Source organism: Psammomys obesus, unplaced genomic scaffold (assembly GCF_907164565.1).
Source record: "Psammomys obesus unplaced genomic scaffold, mPsaObe1.curated_primary_1811, whole genome shotgun sequence".
Lineage (NCBI taxonomy): Eukaryota > Metazoa > Chordata > Mammalia > Rodentia > Muridae > Psammomys > Psammomys obesus.
This window is the reverse complement of record NW_026596460.1, coordinates 126,952-144,975: the sequence shown is the minus strand read 5'-3', so window position 1 is coordinate 144,975 and position 18,024 is coordinate 126,952. Positions and strand designations below refer to the sequence as shown.

General features: G+C 37.9%; 1 protein-coding gene across 3 annotated transcripts in view; it reads left to right on the top strand.

Moving 5' to 3' along the window:
* The window catches only part of Cul1 (cullin 1), a 72,818-nt gene that overhangs the window by 34,350 nt on the left and 20,444 nt on the right, over positions 1 to 18,024 (top strand). For all 3 annotated transcript variants that reach the window (XM_055598297.1, XM_055598298.1, XM_055598296.1), the window contains exons 3-7: positions 7,781 to 7,955; positions 9,449 to 9,616; positions 13,603 to 13,653; positions 14,156 to 14,246; positions 14,771 to 14,934. In XM_055598297.1, coding sequence (XP_055454272.1) covers positions 7,781 to 7,955; positions 9,449 to 9,616; positions 13,603 to 13,653; positions 14,156 to 14,246; positions 14,771 to 14,934 — 649 coding nt within the window. The remainder of the gene's footprint in view (positions 1 to 7,780; positions 7,956 to 9,448; positions 9,617 to 13,602; positions 13,654 to 14,155; positions 14,247 to 14,770; positions 14,935 to 18,024) is intronic.

Here is an 18,024-nt window from a genome sequence, read left to right as displayed (position 1 = left end):
TTACTTTGGAGACCAAGGAAACTTCATTGCTGATATATGTGTTTTTTAAAATTTTTATTATTTAAAAATATTTTCCTTTTTGACAGGGACTCACTATTATAAGAGTCCAGACTAGCCTTAAATTTGACTCTCCTGCCTCAGCCTACCAAGAGCTAGGATTATGGGATTACAGGTGCCTGGCCCTGGGAAATTATTTTAATTGATTTCTTAATTTGAATCCAAGACAGCCAAGGCTACATAGAGTACCCCTGTCTCAGAAAACCAAAATAAAATAAAATAAAAATGTAAAAGGAAAACAAAGGGGGGAAAAAAAGAAATTTTTACTGACTTCTTTTATTCTGTAGATAACTATAATTTATTGCTATTCTGATACCTGAAAAATTTTTAGTCTTGAGCCCTTGTTTTCAACTAGAGTTCCCCATTAGCACTTCTAAACAATTTTGTCTTAGACATAAAATCACAATGGAGCACTTTTCATTTTTGGGGGGGGGGGGAAAGTGGAGTATTTTCTAGGTAGATGAGTAAATAATAATTTCTTTCCTTTTGAGCTTCTATTAAGTAATAAATTTTGTATTCGTTTCTTAGGGATTTTTTACATATCATGCCCTATACTCGGGCTGAGGAAATTTTAGCTTTAAAAAATTCTAATGTAAAAAAAATTAAGAAGCATTCAAAGCTTATTTTCCGACAAAGACCATCAGCAGGCACTGGAACTATTTGAGGTGCTTGTCCATAGAACACATTGACAGAAGAAGCCACTCCTCTGCAGTGGCGGCTGCTTCTTTGTGGACACTTTCCATATTGTGTTCACTTTCCATTCCAAAAGGAAGAGGTTAGCTAGAGTCAGGTGGAACAACCAAGGAACAGAGCTTGAATAACAGACACACATTTCAAGAAAGGCCTTTGACACACAGGAGAAAGATTCCTCGTTAATAAACCGGGCCTTTCTTCCTGAGACCCTTAGTAACATTTCATTGTCTGTTTAATATTACAGTAATAAAGAAATCAAAAGAACATCTCGACTATCCAGCTGTTTCTTCAGCGCAGCAACTTTGAGGTTTCAGACTGGCCTGGGGCTTCTCTCAATGGTCATAAAGTGGAGAGTGGGGCTCCATGATAGAGTGCTTGCTTATCTAGGTACATAAGCCTCTGAGTTTGATCCCATGTGGCCAAAAAAAAAAAAAAAAAAAAAAAAAGATTATGATTACGGTTTTTTTGTTTTGTTTGTTTGTTTGTTTGTTTGTTTTTAATGAGGTAGAGAAATCAAAGCTTATGCCCAGGATTTTGTTATTTCCCATCCCTGGCCTTCATTCAGCACTTAGGAAAGAAATCCTAATAATTTGGCAGTTGGGCTTACTAGCATCACCTGAGGCAGTGCTGTGCTGATGTCTTTCTTTTTCCTACTGAGTGAATTCTCAAAACTCTGCCTTTTCTATTTTTTTCCCCCCAGTGGTGTTGTGAACTGAAAATAGTTTTCTCAGCTGGATTTTCTAAAGTCTTCTTTTTCCCAGCAACCCTGTAAGGGTTGTGTCCATGTTTCATGCTTGGCTGTTTACCTCAGCAAGTCTTTGTGCCAGTAGGACTAGCACACTCACCCAGTGTACTCGACTCTTGTGCCTGCAGCACGTGCCTCTCTGTAATGCTGGCAGTTGCCTCCTGACCACTGTTGCTGCTCAGATCTGCACTTTCCCCGGCATTCTCTTCTGTAGGCACTTAGGGGGGGAAGGAGTATTGCAGATGACAGCTATTTCTGCCTGCTTGCTGCCGATCTCTTTTTGTTTTGTTTTGTAGAAAAATAGTTATAGAAAAGCAAATCAAACAACAAATAGATTATTTTCCAAACAAATTGATGATATGCATACTTTTTGGAAAACCATCTAAACTAATGATGTATTTCGATATTTCATCTTGTTCTTTAGGTGTCTTATACTGACCCGACAGTACTCACCTGCTAGCACAGCTTACATCAGATGAGCCGAAACATAGGAAGGTTTTACAAACTTTTTCAAATGTAGTCTTCCATTTTGGTAGGTCTATATTTGTCCAAGTGTTTTAGAATATGACTCAGCCAAGTCAATACCAGGCACGTCCAATTCTAGGTCCTCAGGAATCAGGAAGCTGAGGCAGGGTTCTTACAGGTTTAAGTCCTGCATAGACTACAGAGGCAGGTTCAAGGCCAGCCTTGGCAACTTAGTGAGGCCACTCTATGAAGTAAACACAAAGGAGCCGAGGATGCAGCACAATGAATGGTAGGGCATTTGCTTAGCCTATGAGGCCTTGGGTTCAATCTTGGTGCTGCAAACATGAATTAAGGCTCTAATGTTAATAACTAGTTCATTTAAAGAAATGCAGCTAGTAAAAATGGGAAAATACTCAGCCTTCTGACTTCTAAAGAAAAGAGAGATTATAGTGAGATTTTTTAGAAAATGTAGTCAGGTGGAAAATGTTGTAAAGAAATGTTTATAGCCAGTGTTAGGGATCCTAGGAGAGAAGTGGGCTAAGCTCCTACAGTGTAGATGTGAGCATTGCTGTGATCTTTCTGAAGAGAAATTTAGAAACACATTTCTCAAGAGATAAAACTGTGTGATGGCTCATCAGTTTATTTACATTTAAATTTTAACTCTCCCTTAAAGAAATAGTAGCTAAATTTTGTGTTCAAGGCTCTTCATATTTTGATAATAAGAAACAACAAAAAACAGCTTCAGTCTTAACTGTTATATCTAGTCATCAAATGTGTAAGGATGTGTAGCTCAGGAGTAGAGCCTGTGCTCAGCTACCCGAAGTGCTGTCTTCAACACCAGTACTACCAAAAAGATGCCCTGAAGATTGTTAATTGACATGGTAGAATGTTCGCATGGTACCTTACACAAACTCTTCTGCCTGTGACATAGGTGGTGCACGCATAGTGCTGTGTAGAAAGTGGCTGCTTGTGTCTTGGGGTTGGAGGCTGCTTTTTTAAATAGCTCTTTCTTTGTTTTCAGTATAAACATCCATTTAAAAAGAGGTTTTTACTTTTCTTATATGACTCTTGTAGATTAGTTCACAGAAATTATTGCCATGTAAATGGTTAATGCACTATTTTTTATTTGTTTGTTCTTTATTAGTATAAGTATGGTATGTTCACTACTTTTCTTTAAAACTTAATGGATTGTCTATATGTTCAGGTTAAACATTATAGAACGGGTTTTAGAATGACCCCATGGTTAAGAGCACTGGCTATTCTTCTGAGAATCTGGGTTCTGTTCCCAGCACCACATCTTCAGCACTGATGTGTGTGGAGAAGACACACTACATTCCTCTTCGGGTGATGGTGAACTATGGTTGTTGGAGATGAACTTTGGGGAGGCAGTGTCTCCTATGGCTGTCCTTCAGCAGACCTGGCATAAGGCCAGGTTCCTCAGGGAGTACTTATTACGGGAGGCCACCAATCCTGTTACAGACTGTTGTTATTATTAAGCCTGAAGAACCCATAGCAAATGAGCCATTTCTTTGATGTTGGGAGAGTTGTGGGGTCATTTTCGGAGCCTGAACCTAACTTGGCTCTGTAATACAATAACCGTGCCACTGTCTCAGAGCATTTCCCACCCACTGCTAGTAGGAAATCCCAGCAGACCGACAGAAAAGTGTAGATTGCTTCGTAGGTTCCTGTTGGCTTTCTTGCCAAAGAAACCGAGGAAATTCTTGGGAAAGAACCCAGTGTTTAAAAGTCACTGTGTGGATTTTTTATGGTCTGTGGCTGACAGTAGTATACAGTCAACCCATTGTCTGAAACATAAAGCTTTTATTTTATTGCCTTTTGGATTTTTTTTAGGACTAAATATTATGCTTCCTCTTCTTGAATTCCATACTTTTTGTCATGTTGTACCTTATTTTTGCTTTAAAATTATTTGTGACTAGTCTTTTCGATTTATTTGATTTTTAGATATCATCCATTTTATACCATGTATCAGCATTCCAAATTGATTCCAAACAAATCAGCATTTGTTTTTATAGTAGAATCACTCCCAATATATGTGACTATATCACATTTTGTCTTTCCATGGGTTGGTGGGTATTTAGGATGTTTTAGATTGGCGAGGGACTGTTATGAATAATCCTTTCTCTGTGTGTGTGTCTGAAAAATCAGTTGCAAAACTGATTTTTATTAAATGACTGCATTATTTTGCTTACCCACTAGCAATATATGACAGTTCTTGTTTCTTCCCATTCTGGCCAATCTTTATTTTAGTGAACATAGTGAACATAAAGTAGTAGCTCATTGTGGTTTGATGTGCATTCCCTTGGAGGTTGATGTGTATTAAGGATCTTTTCATGTGTTTATTGGCCATTAATTATCTGTTAGATTTTTTTTTGTGTTCAATTGGATTGTTTATCCTTTTGTTACCGTGTTTTAAGTGTTCTTTATATATTCTACTTATCAGCAGCTCTTTCTCAGATTATGGCTTACAGTTTTTTTTTATATTTTGTGGGTTGTTCTTATTAAAAAAAGAGGGGGGAGCTGGAGAGATGGCTCAGAGGTTAAGAACACTGGCTCTTCTACCAAAGGTCCTGAGTTCAATTCTCAGCAACCACATGGTGGCTCACAACCATCTATAATGAGATCTGGTGCCCTCTTCTGCCCTGCAGGCACACATGCAGACAGAACACTGTATATATAATAAATAAATAAATAAATCTTTTTAAAAAAAAAAATATTGTTTTCTTTGTGTGCATGTGCGTAGGCCTGAGTGAGTATATGTGCATCGTGTGCATGCTGGAGCCCATACAGGCCAGAAGAACATGTCTGATACCCTGGAACTGGAGTTTCAGATGGCTGTGAACTGTCATGTAAGTGCTGGATTCAGAAAACCTGGGTTTTCTGAAGAGCCGCTGGTACTCTTAACCAACCTCCACTCTTTCTTCAACCTCCGCTTGTTTTTGGTTTTGTTTTTTTGTCTCGTTTAATGTTAAAATTTTTATTTATGATTGTGTGTGTCTTGATTGTATGCCACATTACAGGTGCCTGTGAAGTTCAGAATTCTCTGGAACAAGAATTACAGGCACTTGTGAGCACCTGCCCAGGGTTCTGGGAGCTGAACGTGGGTCCTCTACGAAAGCAGCAGCACTCTTAACCCCTGGGCTGTATTTCCAGTCCCTCAGTTATGTTTGTTCTCTGAAGTTCAAGGATTCTATTAAATACATATATTTGTGTGTGTGTGTGTGTGTGTGTGCACGTGCACACATTCATAGGTGCACATAGGTGCACATACACGTGTTTAGAGGACAAAGATTGATGTCACTTGTCTTCCTCAGTCACTGTCCACCTTTTGAGACTTAACCTGTGTCAAATTCTGTTATTTAATGAGAGTGTCTGACTAGCAAGCCCTGGAATGATCCTGCTACCCCAGCACAGCACCACCACTCTTGACTTTTGATGTGGATATTGGAGATGGAACTTGGGTTTGTGTGGCAGATCCTTCAGCTGTCCCACTGTGCAGTCCAGTCTGGCGTGAAACTTACCATCTCCCTCCTCCCACCTCCTGCAGTTAATTTCTGTCTGCTAATTTTTGAATTGTGGTTATTCAGTTTTCTGAGCACTATTTGTTGAAGAAACTTCACCAAAAACATCACTACAAAAGTCAGTTTACCAACATACTGCTGGATATGGCATTAAGCAAAAGTTATTGATCATTTGTATTTCACTTGCTATTTTTCTTTGTCCTAGTTGCTGAGACATTAAAATCTTATGTAACTATGAAAATGTTTTTAGCTTTTAGACTTTGGTGTATTTTGAAGCTGTTATTAGGAAAATATGCTTATAATTAGGAAAATATGCTTATAATTAGTTTTTTTCAGTTAATTACTACTACTTTTATCATGGAACAGCCCTTTTAATGTCTGAGAGTTCATTGTTTGATGATGTGGCAGTCGTTTCTAGACATATACTTTGAGTATTGTGACATTTATTTAAATTGTGTCCTGTTTCAGCAGCGAGGAGTCTTGTAGTTCTGTCCCTTCTGACCATCTGCCTTTGATTATAGTGTAGCCCATTGATAGTTTATTTTAATGAGTAGGTTGATATTTTTTTTTTAGGCCATTATTTTTTTTTTTTCTCTTTACTTTTTTGTTGTTGTTCATGTTTTTCTTCCTCTTGGACTCTTTGAAATTTTTCTCTCCTTTCCTATCTCCTCCCATTCCCTTCCCACTTCTCCTCAGTCTCTTGTAACCCAGGCTAGCTTCAACTAGCTGTTGCTGAGGATGGTCCTGAACTTCTGACCCTCCTGCTCTTGCCTCCCAAGTGGTGATGGGATTACAGGTGTGCAACACCACTGCATCATGAGCAGAAGATATTTATTGTCATCTTTGGATTCACTGAACCATTGAAACAGTTAGTGATCTGTTGCTTTAAGTTGTAGTTCTTTGGTAAAGAACTGCAATTGGGTATTTTATTAGCTGTCTGACTGTCAGTTTCTCTTCTGTCTGTAGTATACGTTGGTCATGTTTCTATACAGTCTTTGGTTTTTCGGGGCAGGGTTTCTTTCTGTAGCCTTGGCTTTCCTGGACTTGTTTTGTAGACCAGGCTGGCCTTGAACTCAGAGATTTACCTGCCCCTGCCTCCCTAGGTGCTGGGATTACAGGCATGTGCTACCACATCCATCTTATTACAGTCTTCCCCCCCCCCCATATTGTTTTAAATTATGTGTTTTATGGTGCTCAGTATTAACCAGGACCTAAATAGGCAAAGTCATCTACCAGTAAGCTGTATAGCCCCAGACCAGTTAATTTGCTGAAGATAGGAACTCTTCCTTGAAGGTAGTTCTACTTTAACCGGTTCAGATTTTCAGATTAGACATTTGTGATTTTGTTTGTAAAGGTCATCTCCAGCCTGAGAAAAGATAAGTGTTATTCCTGTGTTTTCTTGGTTTTATTCTTTGAGTTTATATAATTTTATTGATCTGTTGTGATATATTTCGAAGTATACTTAATGTCATTTGTTAAATAAACTTTTACCTACTGATTTTTGAAGTATCTTCAATATAGTAAATTAAATTCTTAAATATAGCAGAATAGTATGTTTTATTATTGTGTGAGAACATTATTTAATGTTCTCCCTGTCTGGCAATAGTAGTTATCATAAAGATGACCACAAAGGCAGTTCTCTGCCTTTCTCCTCCCATCCCCAAGTCCTGTCATGCTCATATCTAGAGGCAAGCTGGGTCATCCTTCTATTTCTATTTCTGTAATTTCCATGCTCTGTTTCACCATGGTGTGTGGACCTGATGCTGTTGTCCAGTTTTAGACATTTATGACTATTGTTATATGAAGATGTTGCCCTTTGTTTTCATTCTCAGAATATATTTTTGGTTATTTCAGAATTTGTAATATATGTTTCTGGATATGTTGACTATGATTATTATTGGCTTTTGTTTTTCCTAAAGTAAATATTGGAATTGCTTTTTCCTTGTCATTTGCAACCTTTCCAACCTGTTGGGGTTTTCAGGACAGTTTGCACAGAAATCAGTCATGTTAGGCAATTTTAGAGGTTTGGGGTTTTTCTTGGCAGTCTTTCAAGAATGTTCCATTTGCTTCTCAGGCCTATGGACACCCTTGTGAATGGGCTTGCTGTCTTTTAACTCTAGTTTTTAGCAGTAGTGTGAATAGCATCTTTTTCTACTCTAGTTTTTAGCAGATTTTGATCAATATATTGGGAGTGTATTGATATGTAAACAGAAGGCAATACATTCACATTAATCACTGTTAGCATCTATGGTATGTGTTATTTTCCTTAACTTTCTCTAAGTCATGTTTATAACTACTGTACTAGTGTGCATCAGTCCAACCAAGCCCGGGGGGCTGGAGTCCCTCCTTCCAAGTCAAAAAAGGGGCAGACTCCTGGGGGAGCTCAATTTGTTGGCTTGGAGTTATACAAGCGGTTGAAGGAGTTTTTGAAGAATTACTTGACAAATCTTCTTAAGGTAAGATGTCTCACTGCTATAATAAGCATATACAAATGTTTGGATTTTTCTTGAGTGCAATGATTTTGCCATGGCTACCATCTCTGTCATGTTCACTGCTTTAGATTGATACTGTGCCTATACTGGGTTGGCCATTGCTACAACTACCCACACATCCTGTGAGTTAGAGGGTCATTAGCTCAGCCTCTTACTTGGGCAATGGTGAATCTTTTACCTTAGCCGTCTATCTGCCTTTGATCTTTAGTAGTTTGCTCTGTAATAAAGAAAGTGGGTTTTTCATACTCAGCTATTTGTTGGGCAGGTAGCTAGCTCTCTAGTGTGTTCTGTTTTCAATAGCTACTCCATCAGTAGCATATTTGCATTTTACTTCCAAAATAAGTCAACTTTACATTTTGACTTCATTTCATGTAAATAAACAAGACATTTGATTGTGTCTGGGTGTGACTAGGTATTTACATAGATGGTTGGGTCACTTCAATGTTATTACTTGTAGAACTAACTACAGGTCTACTGAACTTTGGCTTTCCACAGGAAGACATGCCTCTTGATAGACTCAGCATAGCACCTATAAATAGCAGTGCAGTGTTTATAAAGGTAGCGCATACTTTGGAGGTATCATTAATTCCTAAGAATTTTTTCAAGTTAATTTTGTTCAAATTAGTGAGTTTAATGTAAAAATAATTTGAGTAACTTCTAGTTTCCTTCCTGAGGCTTTGTTAAAGAGGAAATGTTTTGTTATTATAGTTACATTTTTGTTACAAAAATACAACAAATACCACAATTAAGATGACTTTTTTGTAAGTTTACAAATTTGTGAAGCATTCCATATTTTTAAAAAATGAGTAGAATAGCTTTCATTGTAATTCGTTAATGGGATAGATTGATATAAAAAAACTGGAAAGATGTCAGGCAGAGATGCTTTGGAAGTAGATTATGTAATAAGAAATTGCTTAAAAACTAAACAAAGCAGAATGTGGAGGGAGGTGCATACCTGTAATTCTGTCACTGGACTGAAATCCTAGCTTTCAGGAGGGAGAACAGAAGTTCATTCTCAGCTACATTGTGAGTTCAAGGCCAGCAACTTAGGAGGATCACAAGTTCTAGGTATACTTGGCTGCACATTTGAGTTTAAGGCCAACCTGGGCAACTTACTGAGACCTGTCTTGAATTAAACGTAGAACAGTTGCCTAGCACTAGACCCTAGGTTTAGTCAATAGTACTAAAGGAAAAGCGTGAAAGGAAAAACACTCCCATTCTCAAAGTGTGGGGCATACTCAGCCAATCCATATGCTTATTTAGCCCATGAAAAGTTTCAATTTAATTTAATGAAAGAACTTGTGAGAATTTACATTAGCATGTTTTCATACACATCAGTTAGCCCATCTATAAACATATGTATTTGTGCGTTTTGATGTAGTAGCTTTTTAAATAAGTTTTATTTTGATTATGTGACAAACTACTGATATTAAAGTCTTAGTGAACTTTCTTTGTAGGATGGAGAAGATTTAATGGATGAGAGTGTGCTGAAGTTCTACACTCAGCAGTGGGAAGATTACCGATTCTCCAGCAAAGTGCTGAATGGAATCTGTGCCTACCTCAATAGACATTGGGTTCGCCGCGAATGTGATGAAGGACGAAAAGGAATATATGAAATCTATTCAGTAAGATTTTTTTTTTAAGAATAAATAAATAGCCTTTAAATATGTTGTGTCAAGAAAGTAGAGAGGTGGGAAATTGGAGCTATAAAATATAGTTAAACAGTTCTGTATTTGTTTTTAAAGTGTCTTCAATTAATTAGCCACTTATGCTGCTTATATTTTAGCACTAGAATCCTATGCTAGCAGTTGCCAGCAAATCAAGTACCTTTTCTGAAGATTAAGCTCTTAACTTGGGCCTTCATACACTTTGATCTCAGAGTTCTATATTTGAGAGAGGATTCTGAATTAATTGTTTTGTTAGTCTTCAAGGTTTTTGTTTTAGGCCTTCTGGTTTCTCAAAGTATGGCCTAAATTTGTTGTCATCAGTGTCACCTAGAAACATGGTAGAGATGCAGATTCTCAGACCTTCTAGGCTTTGGAGACTTTTGAGATGGGCCAATGGTAGGGACAGGTAGCTCAGTTAACAGAGTGCTTGCCTAGTGTTTGTGAAGTCCTGGGTTCAGTCTGCTGTACCACAAAAGTCAGGTGTGGTGGTACATACACCTATAATTCCAGCATTTGGGATGTAGAAGCAAGAGAATCATAAGTTTGAGTCATTTTCTGCTGTATAACACATTCCTGGCCAACCTGGTTAAATGAGACGCTGTCTTGGGGGGTGGGGGAGATTTAAAAAAAAACTCCACAGAATTGTCATGATAGCCCAGTCAATAAAGTATTTGTTTTGTAAAGACAAGGACCTGAGTTCACTCCCTGAGAACCTGTGTATAAAGAGCATGATATTGATGTTTGTAATTGCTGGGGAGGCAGACACAGACAGATCCCTGGAACTCATTGGCCGGCCAGCTTATTATTCTGACAAGTACAGGTCGATAGGTGGGTGGTTCCTAAGGACAACAGCAGAGGTCCTCTGGGTTCTGCATGCAACCACACATATAGCCGTGCTCACACAACAATAAATAAACAAACAAATACTTCTTTCTCCACATAAGCAGAGTGAGAACTTTTATTTGCCTGTTTCATTTGTGGTCTCTTAAGGCTTACTAACCTAGGCCTGGTCCTGGAAACTTGTAGCCTCTGTACAATCTAACCTAGGCCTGGAATGTTTTTTAGCCTTTGAGGCTTAGTGCTTAATTAGCTCACTCTTACTTGTTCTTTCTGAGCTCACTAAGCTGTTCTGGCTCAAATTTGTCTCCCAGCTGGCTTATTGTCCATCTAGCTTTTCTCTGGGCTTCTGAATTGCTCTGCTTAGCCTCAAACTAACACCAGCAATCTTCTCTAATCATCTGGGTCCTTCTCATTCTCTCTTTTCATCGTCTCTGGCTAACTGTCCTGGTAAAACTACTGCCTTCTCTCTCTCTCTCTGCATTACCCTTAAGTAGCTTCCCTTTCCCTACTCCCCCCCCCCCCCCTCCAGAGAGAGAGAGAGAGAGAGAGAGAGAGAGAGAGTTGGGCATATCCTATTTTGTCAAATCTGTCTGATTTGTCATTTTTTTTTCCCTGCCACTCAGTTAAACATCACTTTAAAACACAGGTGCTTCCTTCTGCAAACTGTCTTTTCTTTCACTGTTTGGAATTAAGGGTGTGTGCCGCCATGCCTGGACCTAACCTTTTCTTTACCTGAAACCTGAAACTTGCTCTATACCACGCTGGTATTGAACTCAGATCTGCTTGCTTCTCTCTACTAGGATTAAAGGCATATTTGTATTTTAACTGGATCACACAGACCTAGAAGGTCTTTGGATATAATCTCTTGCCAGAGCAGCCATGTTCTGAATTAAAATTGCTCTACAAAGGAGGAACTCACTGTTCTAGAGAAGTTGAGGAGGGATTCATTGAAAACATTAGTATATGGATGTGTATCAGATCTAAACCTTTTGGGATCAGTTTTATTAAAATGTCAGTCTGATGTTGTGTTATAATAGCAATATTTGCTTTGACAAAATTAGATGAAAAGTAGCTTAGATGCAGGACTTTTATCACTTAAAGAGCTGTACTTCATAGTAAGACTTTATTGTGTAGCCACATAGGTTTTTATTTTGGGTTTTGTTTGGTTGGTTTGGTTTTCTGTTTGCTTATTTGCTTGAAACAAGATATCATTATAGCCTTGGCTGGACTGGAACTTTATTTTGTAGACCAGGCCTCAAACTGAGAGAAACCTGTCTTTGCAGCCCAAATGCTGGGATTAAAGGTGTCTACCACCTCATCTGGTTAGTTACATGCTTTTAACATTTTCTAGGTTCAGTTCTTTGAATTGAGGGTTTGTTTTTTTTTTTTTTTTTTAATATATTTTAACTGACCAAGTGTACATTTATGCCATTGAACATGTTTTGAATTCTGTCCATCATGGAATGGCTAATGTACTTCCCTTGTGTTAGAGTTTGCAGAGTGGACTCTATGGTTGATTTCCTTTTGAAAACGGCTTGATCTAAGTTGACCATTCCTGCTTTTTCACTTTCCATGTGCTTTAACAGTTAAAACAAGTTTAACTGTTTTAAACATTCTCAAGGTATAGTCAGACATGGAAGCACACGTCTTTAATCCTAGTGCTTGGGAGGCAGAGGCAGAAAGATATCTCTGAAATTCAAGGCCATACTACCTAGAGTGCAGGTCAGCCAGTACTACATAATGACACCCTATCTCAAGTAGATGGATGGATGGATGGATGGATGGATGGATGGATGGATGGATGGATGGATGACAGACAAAAGTTAGCCACTTTGATTACTTTTTAAATCTACTTTCAAAACCCACACCTTCTATGTCATCCAGTAGCATCGCTACTGTTTGGAAATGCAGTATGCAGCCATAAATTCTAGCAAAGAGCAATTAGTGTCCCCACCTAGAAAAAGCATTCCCATCTGCCATCCCAAATGTGCTGCTTCAAGACCTGCTCAAGTCATTTGCTAGTTTGTACTGAAGCTCAGCGGAACAGTTATAACCTGTGATTTTGTCATAGGCGCAGAGTCTTTAGCAAATATGACTTCTTTGTCATGTAGTGACTTCATGACAAATTATAAGACTTTTACTCTTTTCTAACCTTTTTTCCTTTTTAGTTAGAGTTGCTTTCTTTCTAAGTCACCCAGGGGATATAGGTTTGATTTCATTGTTAGTATGTTGAAGTGCTGCCAACAGACTTGTTTTCTCTAACCTGCTCTGAAGTTTCTTTGGATTGCCTTCACAGCTTCTGTCTTCTATTGCTCTTTGACTTTATCCCTTTGAAGGGACAGATCATCCAGAGTCAGGCTAGGTCTGTCTAAGGAGGGGGCTGCTAACTAATTTACAAAGTAGTTAGAACAAAATGATTTTTTTTAAAGTGTAGGGGTTTGGTTAGAAGCCGATAACTGTAGCCCTGATATTTCCATTGTCTCCTTACTCCTGTCTGAGGACTAAAGAAGGAGGGAAGAAAGGGATTGGGGTTAGACATACCTTTCCAGGTTCCTTTTCTCCTAGACAGCAAGACTGAGTCTTCCGACACACCACAGCACAAAATCCTAATAATGCTTGGCCTGGCAGTGCATGCCTCTAATCACAAGAAACTGCATTGAAAATATATCATCAAGATATAAAAGTTGGAATATTTCTAAAATCTCTACTTTTCTTGATGTGTTAGAAAACTGATAGTGACTGGAATCACTTTTATCAGGTGTATCTGGTTAAAACTTGTTGGAGCCAGGAAATACATTTAAAGTTTGAGTCTACTGCTGGTTATTTAATTTAAGCTGATACAAGTGTCCTCCTTAAATCAGGGTTTTCTTTTTGAACTTCATTGTTAAAATGTGAGCTTGTGAACATCTGTGCAAAGTGTTTAACTTAAGAGGGCAGCTTAGATTTCATTGTGATAGTAGATTTTTTTTTTTTTTACTTTTTTTTTACTAAGGGATAATCTAAAATTTTTGGTAAAATTAAGAAATGAAATTATCTATAAGCAATTTGGGGGAACCATAGTGAAACACAGACATTTAATACATCTTTTCCCCTTTTTCATCCAGCTTGCATTGGTGACATGGAGAGATTGTTTGTTCAGGCCATTGAATAAACAGGTATCTACTGTGGGATGTGTGTGTTTCCTTAAACAAAACAAAACAAAACAAAAAAAAAAACTTCCCACTTTTATCTTGTCTTCTCGTGCCTTTGAATTATCTCAAGAGCATTTGTTGGGCTGGGGATTTGGCTCAGTTGGTAAAGTGCTTGCCATGCAAGCATGAGGGCCTGGAGTAGACCTGAGGACCTATAGGAATGGTAGTGCCCACCAGTGTTGGGGAGGTAGGGTCAAGCAGATCCCTAGGGCACCCTGTCCAGTGTCAAACTTGCCTCCTGAATGAGCTCCGTGGTGGTGAGAGACTGTCTCAAAAAACAAGGTGGATGACCCCTGGGGAACAGTGCTTGAAATTGTCCTCTGCTCTACACTTACACACATTCATGTGTCCAAACCTCAGAAATATTGGCTAGCTTGTATTATTTAGTGGCTTTAAGTGTGGAAAGGAATGTAAGATATATTGTGACCTGTAGTACTTCTACCGTATGTTTTATGTGTTCTTAAAGGTAACAAATGCTGTCCTAAAACTGATCGAAAAGGAAAGAAATGGTGAAACCATCAATACAAGACTCATAAGTGGAGTTGTACAATCTTATGGTAAACAGTTTGCCTTTATTCAGTTTTTAGATCACATGACAATTTTAATAAAGGTCTAACATTCAGTTAAAAACATTTAAACTATTATCAAGAGTGTTAATACATCTTTAAGGTACTTTTAAGGTAGTAATTTTACAAATCATAGAATATATTTAATCTTTTTGTACTTTAAGGATATTTTATTGAAGAATTACTTATATATGAGTTTTGAGCTAAATGATAACCAGGAATTTATAGAAGCTTGACATATTGAGGTGAGACACTGATTAAGTGCAAGCTCAATTGGGTTTGCATTTCTGTGAAAGTTTACTATGCAACTGTGCATTGTCTTCCTCTGTGGCCTGGTAAGGCTGCCCCCTCCCCCAAGGGGAAGTAATCAAAGAGCCAGCCACTGAGTTCATCACATTGATCTTTTAAGTGTAACTTAAACTAAATGCTGCACCAAAGTATTATCTGTGGAATTTAAAAAAAAAAAAAAAAAAAAAAAACATGACAATTGAAATATAGCTCATATTTGTTTCTAGTGGAACTGGGGCTGAATGAAGATGATGCATTTGCAAAGGGCCCTACGTTAACAGTGTATAAAGAATCCTTTGAATCTCAATTTTTGGCTGACACAGAGAGATTTTATACCAGAGAAAGTACTGAATTCTTGCAGCAGAACCCAGTTACTGAATATATGAAAAAGGTAAGCTTAAACATGGTATGTAAAGTAGCTGTAAGTTAAACAGTCATTACTCCTCCAGCAAGGTCTTGGTAGTGCAGTGTTGCTTACAAGTCAGGCATGGCTCTGCTGTTACACCATGTCAGCAGAGCCATGCCTGAACTTTTACAAACTGATAATCGTGAGTACTCCCCTGCACATGTGGGAGGTGCCTTGATAGCTGTATGCCTTCCATGTTTTTGAACTGTCTGCTTTTAAATGTTGACCTGTATCTGGCTAGTAGACCTCAGAATTTTATGTCAATGAGAAAAGAGTAAAAAGCAGATATTTCCAGATTTGCTTTTTGTTTTGTTTTTGCTGTTTTTCTTCCAAAATACTCCCTAAGAGTCATAGCTTAGCCTTCAAAATTATATTAGGAGGGAGGACCTGAATTCTGACTTTGGAGACTATCCAAGGGTGGAGCCATGTATTTTAATTGCATATTTTGCTACATGATGCTTCCATGAACTTCTAATAGGATTTTTCTTTGCTATTTTTCTTGGAAATTCAGGTATTCTGGATGTAGGGTCTGAGGAATGACTATATGAGGAGTCGGCAAGCTTTTTGTTATATAGTACCAGGCAGTAAATATCTTTAGGCTTTGAGTACTATGTTTGGTTTCTTCTGCCACTGTTTAGCTTTGCTGTTATAACACAAAAGCAGTCATGGTAATGTGTAAATAAGCAGGAGAAAGGTGCAGCAGGATTTTGCCCATTGACCATATAGTTTGGTGACCCTGTTGCCTGCATGTTCTAAATTTTCAAGAGTTTGGTTCATAGCAAGTCTAATACCTACTTTGCCTTCTTTTGGCCAGGAAATGGACTGCCAAGTCATTTCTTTCATTCTCAGAAGGAAAATAAGCTCAACCACCCTGCTTCTGGCATATAGAGAAAGCCATGCCCAGCTTGTGTGCAGAGTGCATTTTCATATGGTGCACTTCTTCCATGGATATAAGTGCGCCTTCTAAGTATTAAATTGAAAGTTACTTACACATTTCCGATAGCTTAAAATCCAGCAGAAGTGGAACTAGTCAGTTGTATATGTGTAAGAGTAGTAGCTCTTTTTTGGTGTGTTTTGTATGTAACTGAAACCTAACCAGCTCCATAAGAGTATTTGAGACATAATCTGTTTTGAATCCTTGTATTGTTCATTATTTAATTTTGTAATATAACCGTACTTTTTCAGTCAAGTCTCTTACTGCCCTGTTGTAATTTTCTTGCATTTATTCGTTTTGTGTATGTGTATGTACATATATAACATGTCTGCATGTGTACACATGCAAGTGTGTGTGTGTCATGATAGCATACATAGACTGGTTCTTTTACCATATGGGTACCAGGAATCGAGTTCAGACCATCGGGATTAGCGGCAAGTACCTTTAAGCCCACTGAGCCGTTTTGCCAGCCCAGTAGTGATTTTTTTTCTTAAACTATCTTTAAAGTGGAACCTTCCCTGACATTGCACGCCACTTTGGTGTTAGCTCTGCCCTTAAACTTCTTCATGATTTGTGGTGATGTCTGCTGCCCATGCAGATGACAGTACTAGTAATATATCAGCTCAAAGAAAGCAACTTTAGGACAGTGCTTCAGGCACTCAAAACAGGGATGTCTATTTTTTAAAGTTTGCCATCTTTGAAAATACCAGTGTCTTGTGGATAGGGTGTTTACAATCCAGCCTGTCCCCAGCTTCCATACAGCTCTCTAAAAGATTAAAAGATTTGGTCTGACCCACTTAAAGGTCTTACCAAACATGACTTCCCATCTAATTCTTGAAATCTATAATTCAGTCTCTAAAAACCATAAATAATGTATAAAGTTAACCATAGGAGCGTTTTCTTTATAAAATGGGATATTATGTATCTCAATATCAAATATCCTTGTATCTCAAAGTGGGGCACTAGTTTTAAAGGTTAAAGGATGACCTCAAGTATTCTGTTCCTTAGTTTCCTCAACTGTGAAAGCGGACTAATAATAGTTAGGTGGTATTGAGGATTTGGCGAACTTTACTTTTAAAATAATGTAAAATATTTGAAACTAGTATGTATTAGCAGTTTGTATTAAAGGCCCTATAGAAACATGTGGCAAAGCAAACCTGATGGAGGGCTTTGGCCTTACACATGTATACCTCAGACTCTCCAGCCTGTGCCTGGCCAGGTATAGGATCACCAGATAAAAATTGGCAATTTCAGTAACTTAAGGAGAAATTACATTTATATCAAAACAATCAAGTAGAATACAACATCTTAGAAATATTATTGAAGTAAAAATTAGCTTTCAGAAAAGAGCCTGCTTTTCAACAGCCAACTTGGGCTAGGCATTTACAGTATGTAGGGGTTGCTGTCCAGTTTGCTGATCATTAATTACACAGTATTTTAGTGTCAACATTTGATAATTGCTGGTTTATCCAAAGGTGGCTTTGGCTAAACAGCTATAAGCCATATTAACACTTTAAAATCAATCTCATGTGATTGAGATGAATATGACCTTTAAAACAAACAAAAATGAACTTGTTTGAATATTCTAAATTCCTAATCTTTTTTATTTATTTAAAAATAAATTATGGGCTGGAGAGATTGCTTAGCAGTTAAAAGAGTAGGTATAGCTCTTGCAGAGGACCTGGGTTTGGTTTCCAGCGCCCCCATGTTAGATCATAGCCATCTGTCAACACAGTTCTGAGGGATCCTCTAATCTCTGTGGGTACTTCATGCATAGTGTATATACATACATGTAGCCAAAGCATTCACATTTAAAAAAAAAAACACCTTATTTTATTAATTTGCTTATCAACCTTTCAGTTTTGTTTTGTTTTTGTTGAGAATTGTTTCTAATGGAGTTAATCAGGGTCATTTTCAAGAACTTGAGTGTACTTAGTCATTCAAATGTGATCTTGGTGTCCCATGGTCAGTAAATAATACAAGCGATGGTAAAGATACTTAGCACCACAATTACGTCCCAATTCGGGACCTGCTTCTACTTTTCTGCCATTTGGCCCCTAGAGGAAGCTCTGTAAACTGCCAATAGAGTCAAGTGTCCCCAGTGAAAATCAGCTCTCTTCTGAGAAGAATGAGTTTTGTTT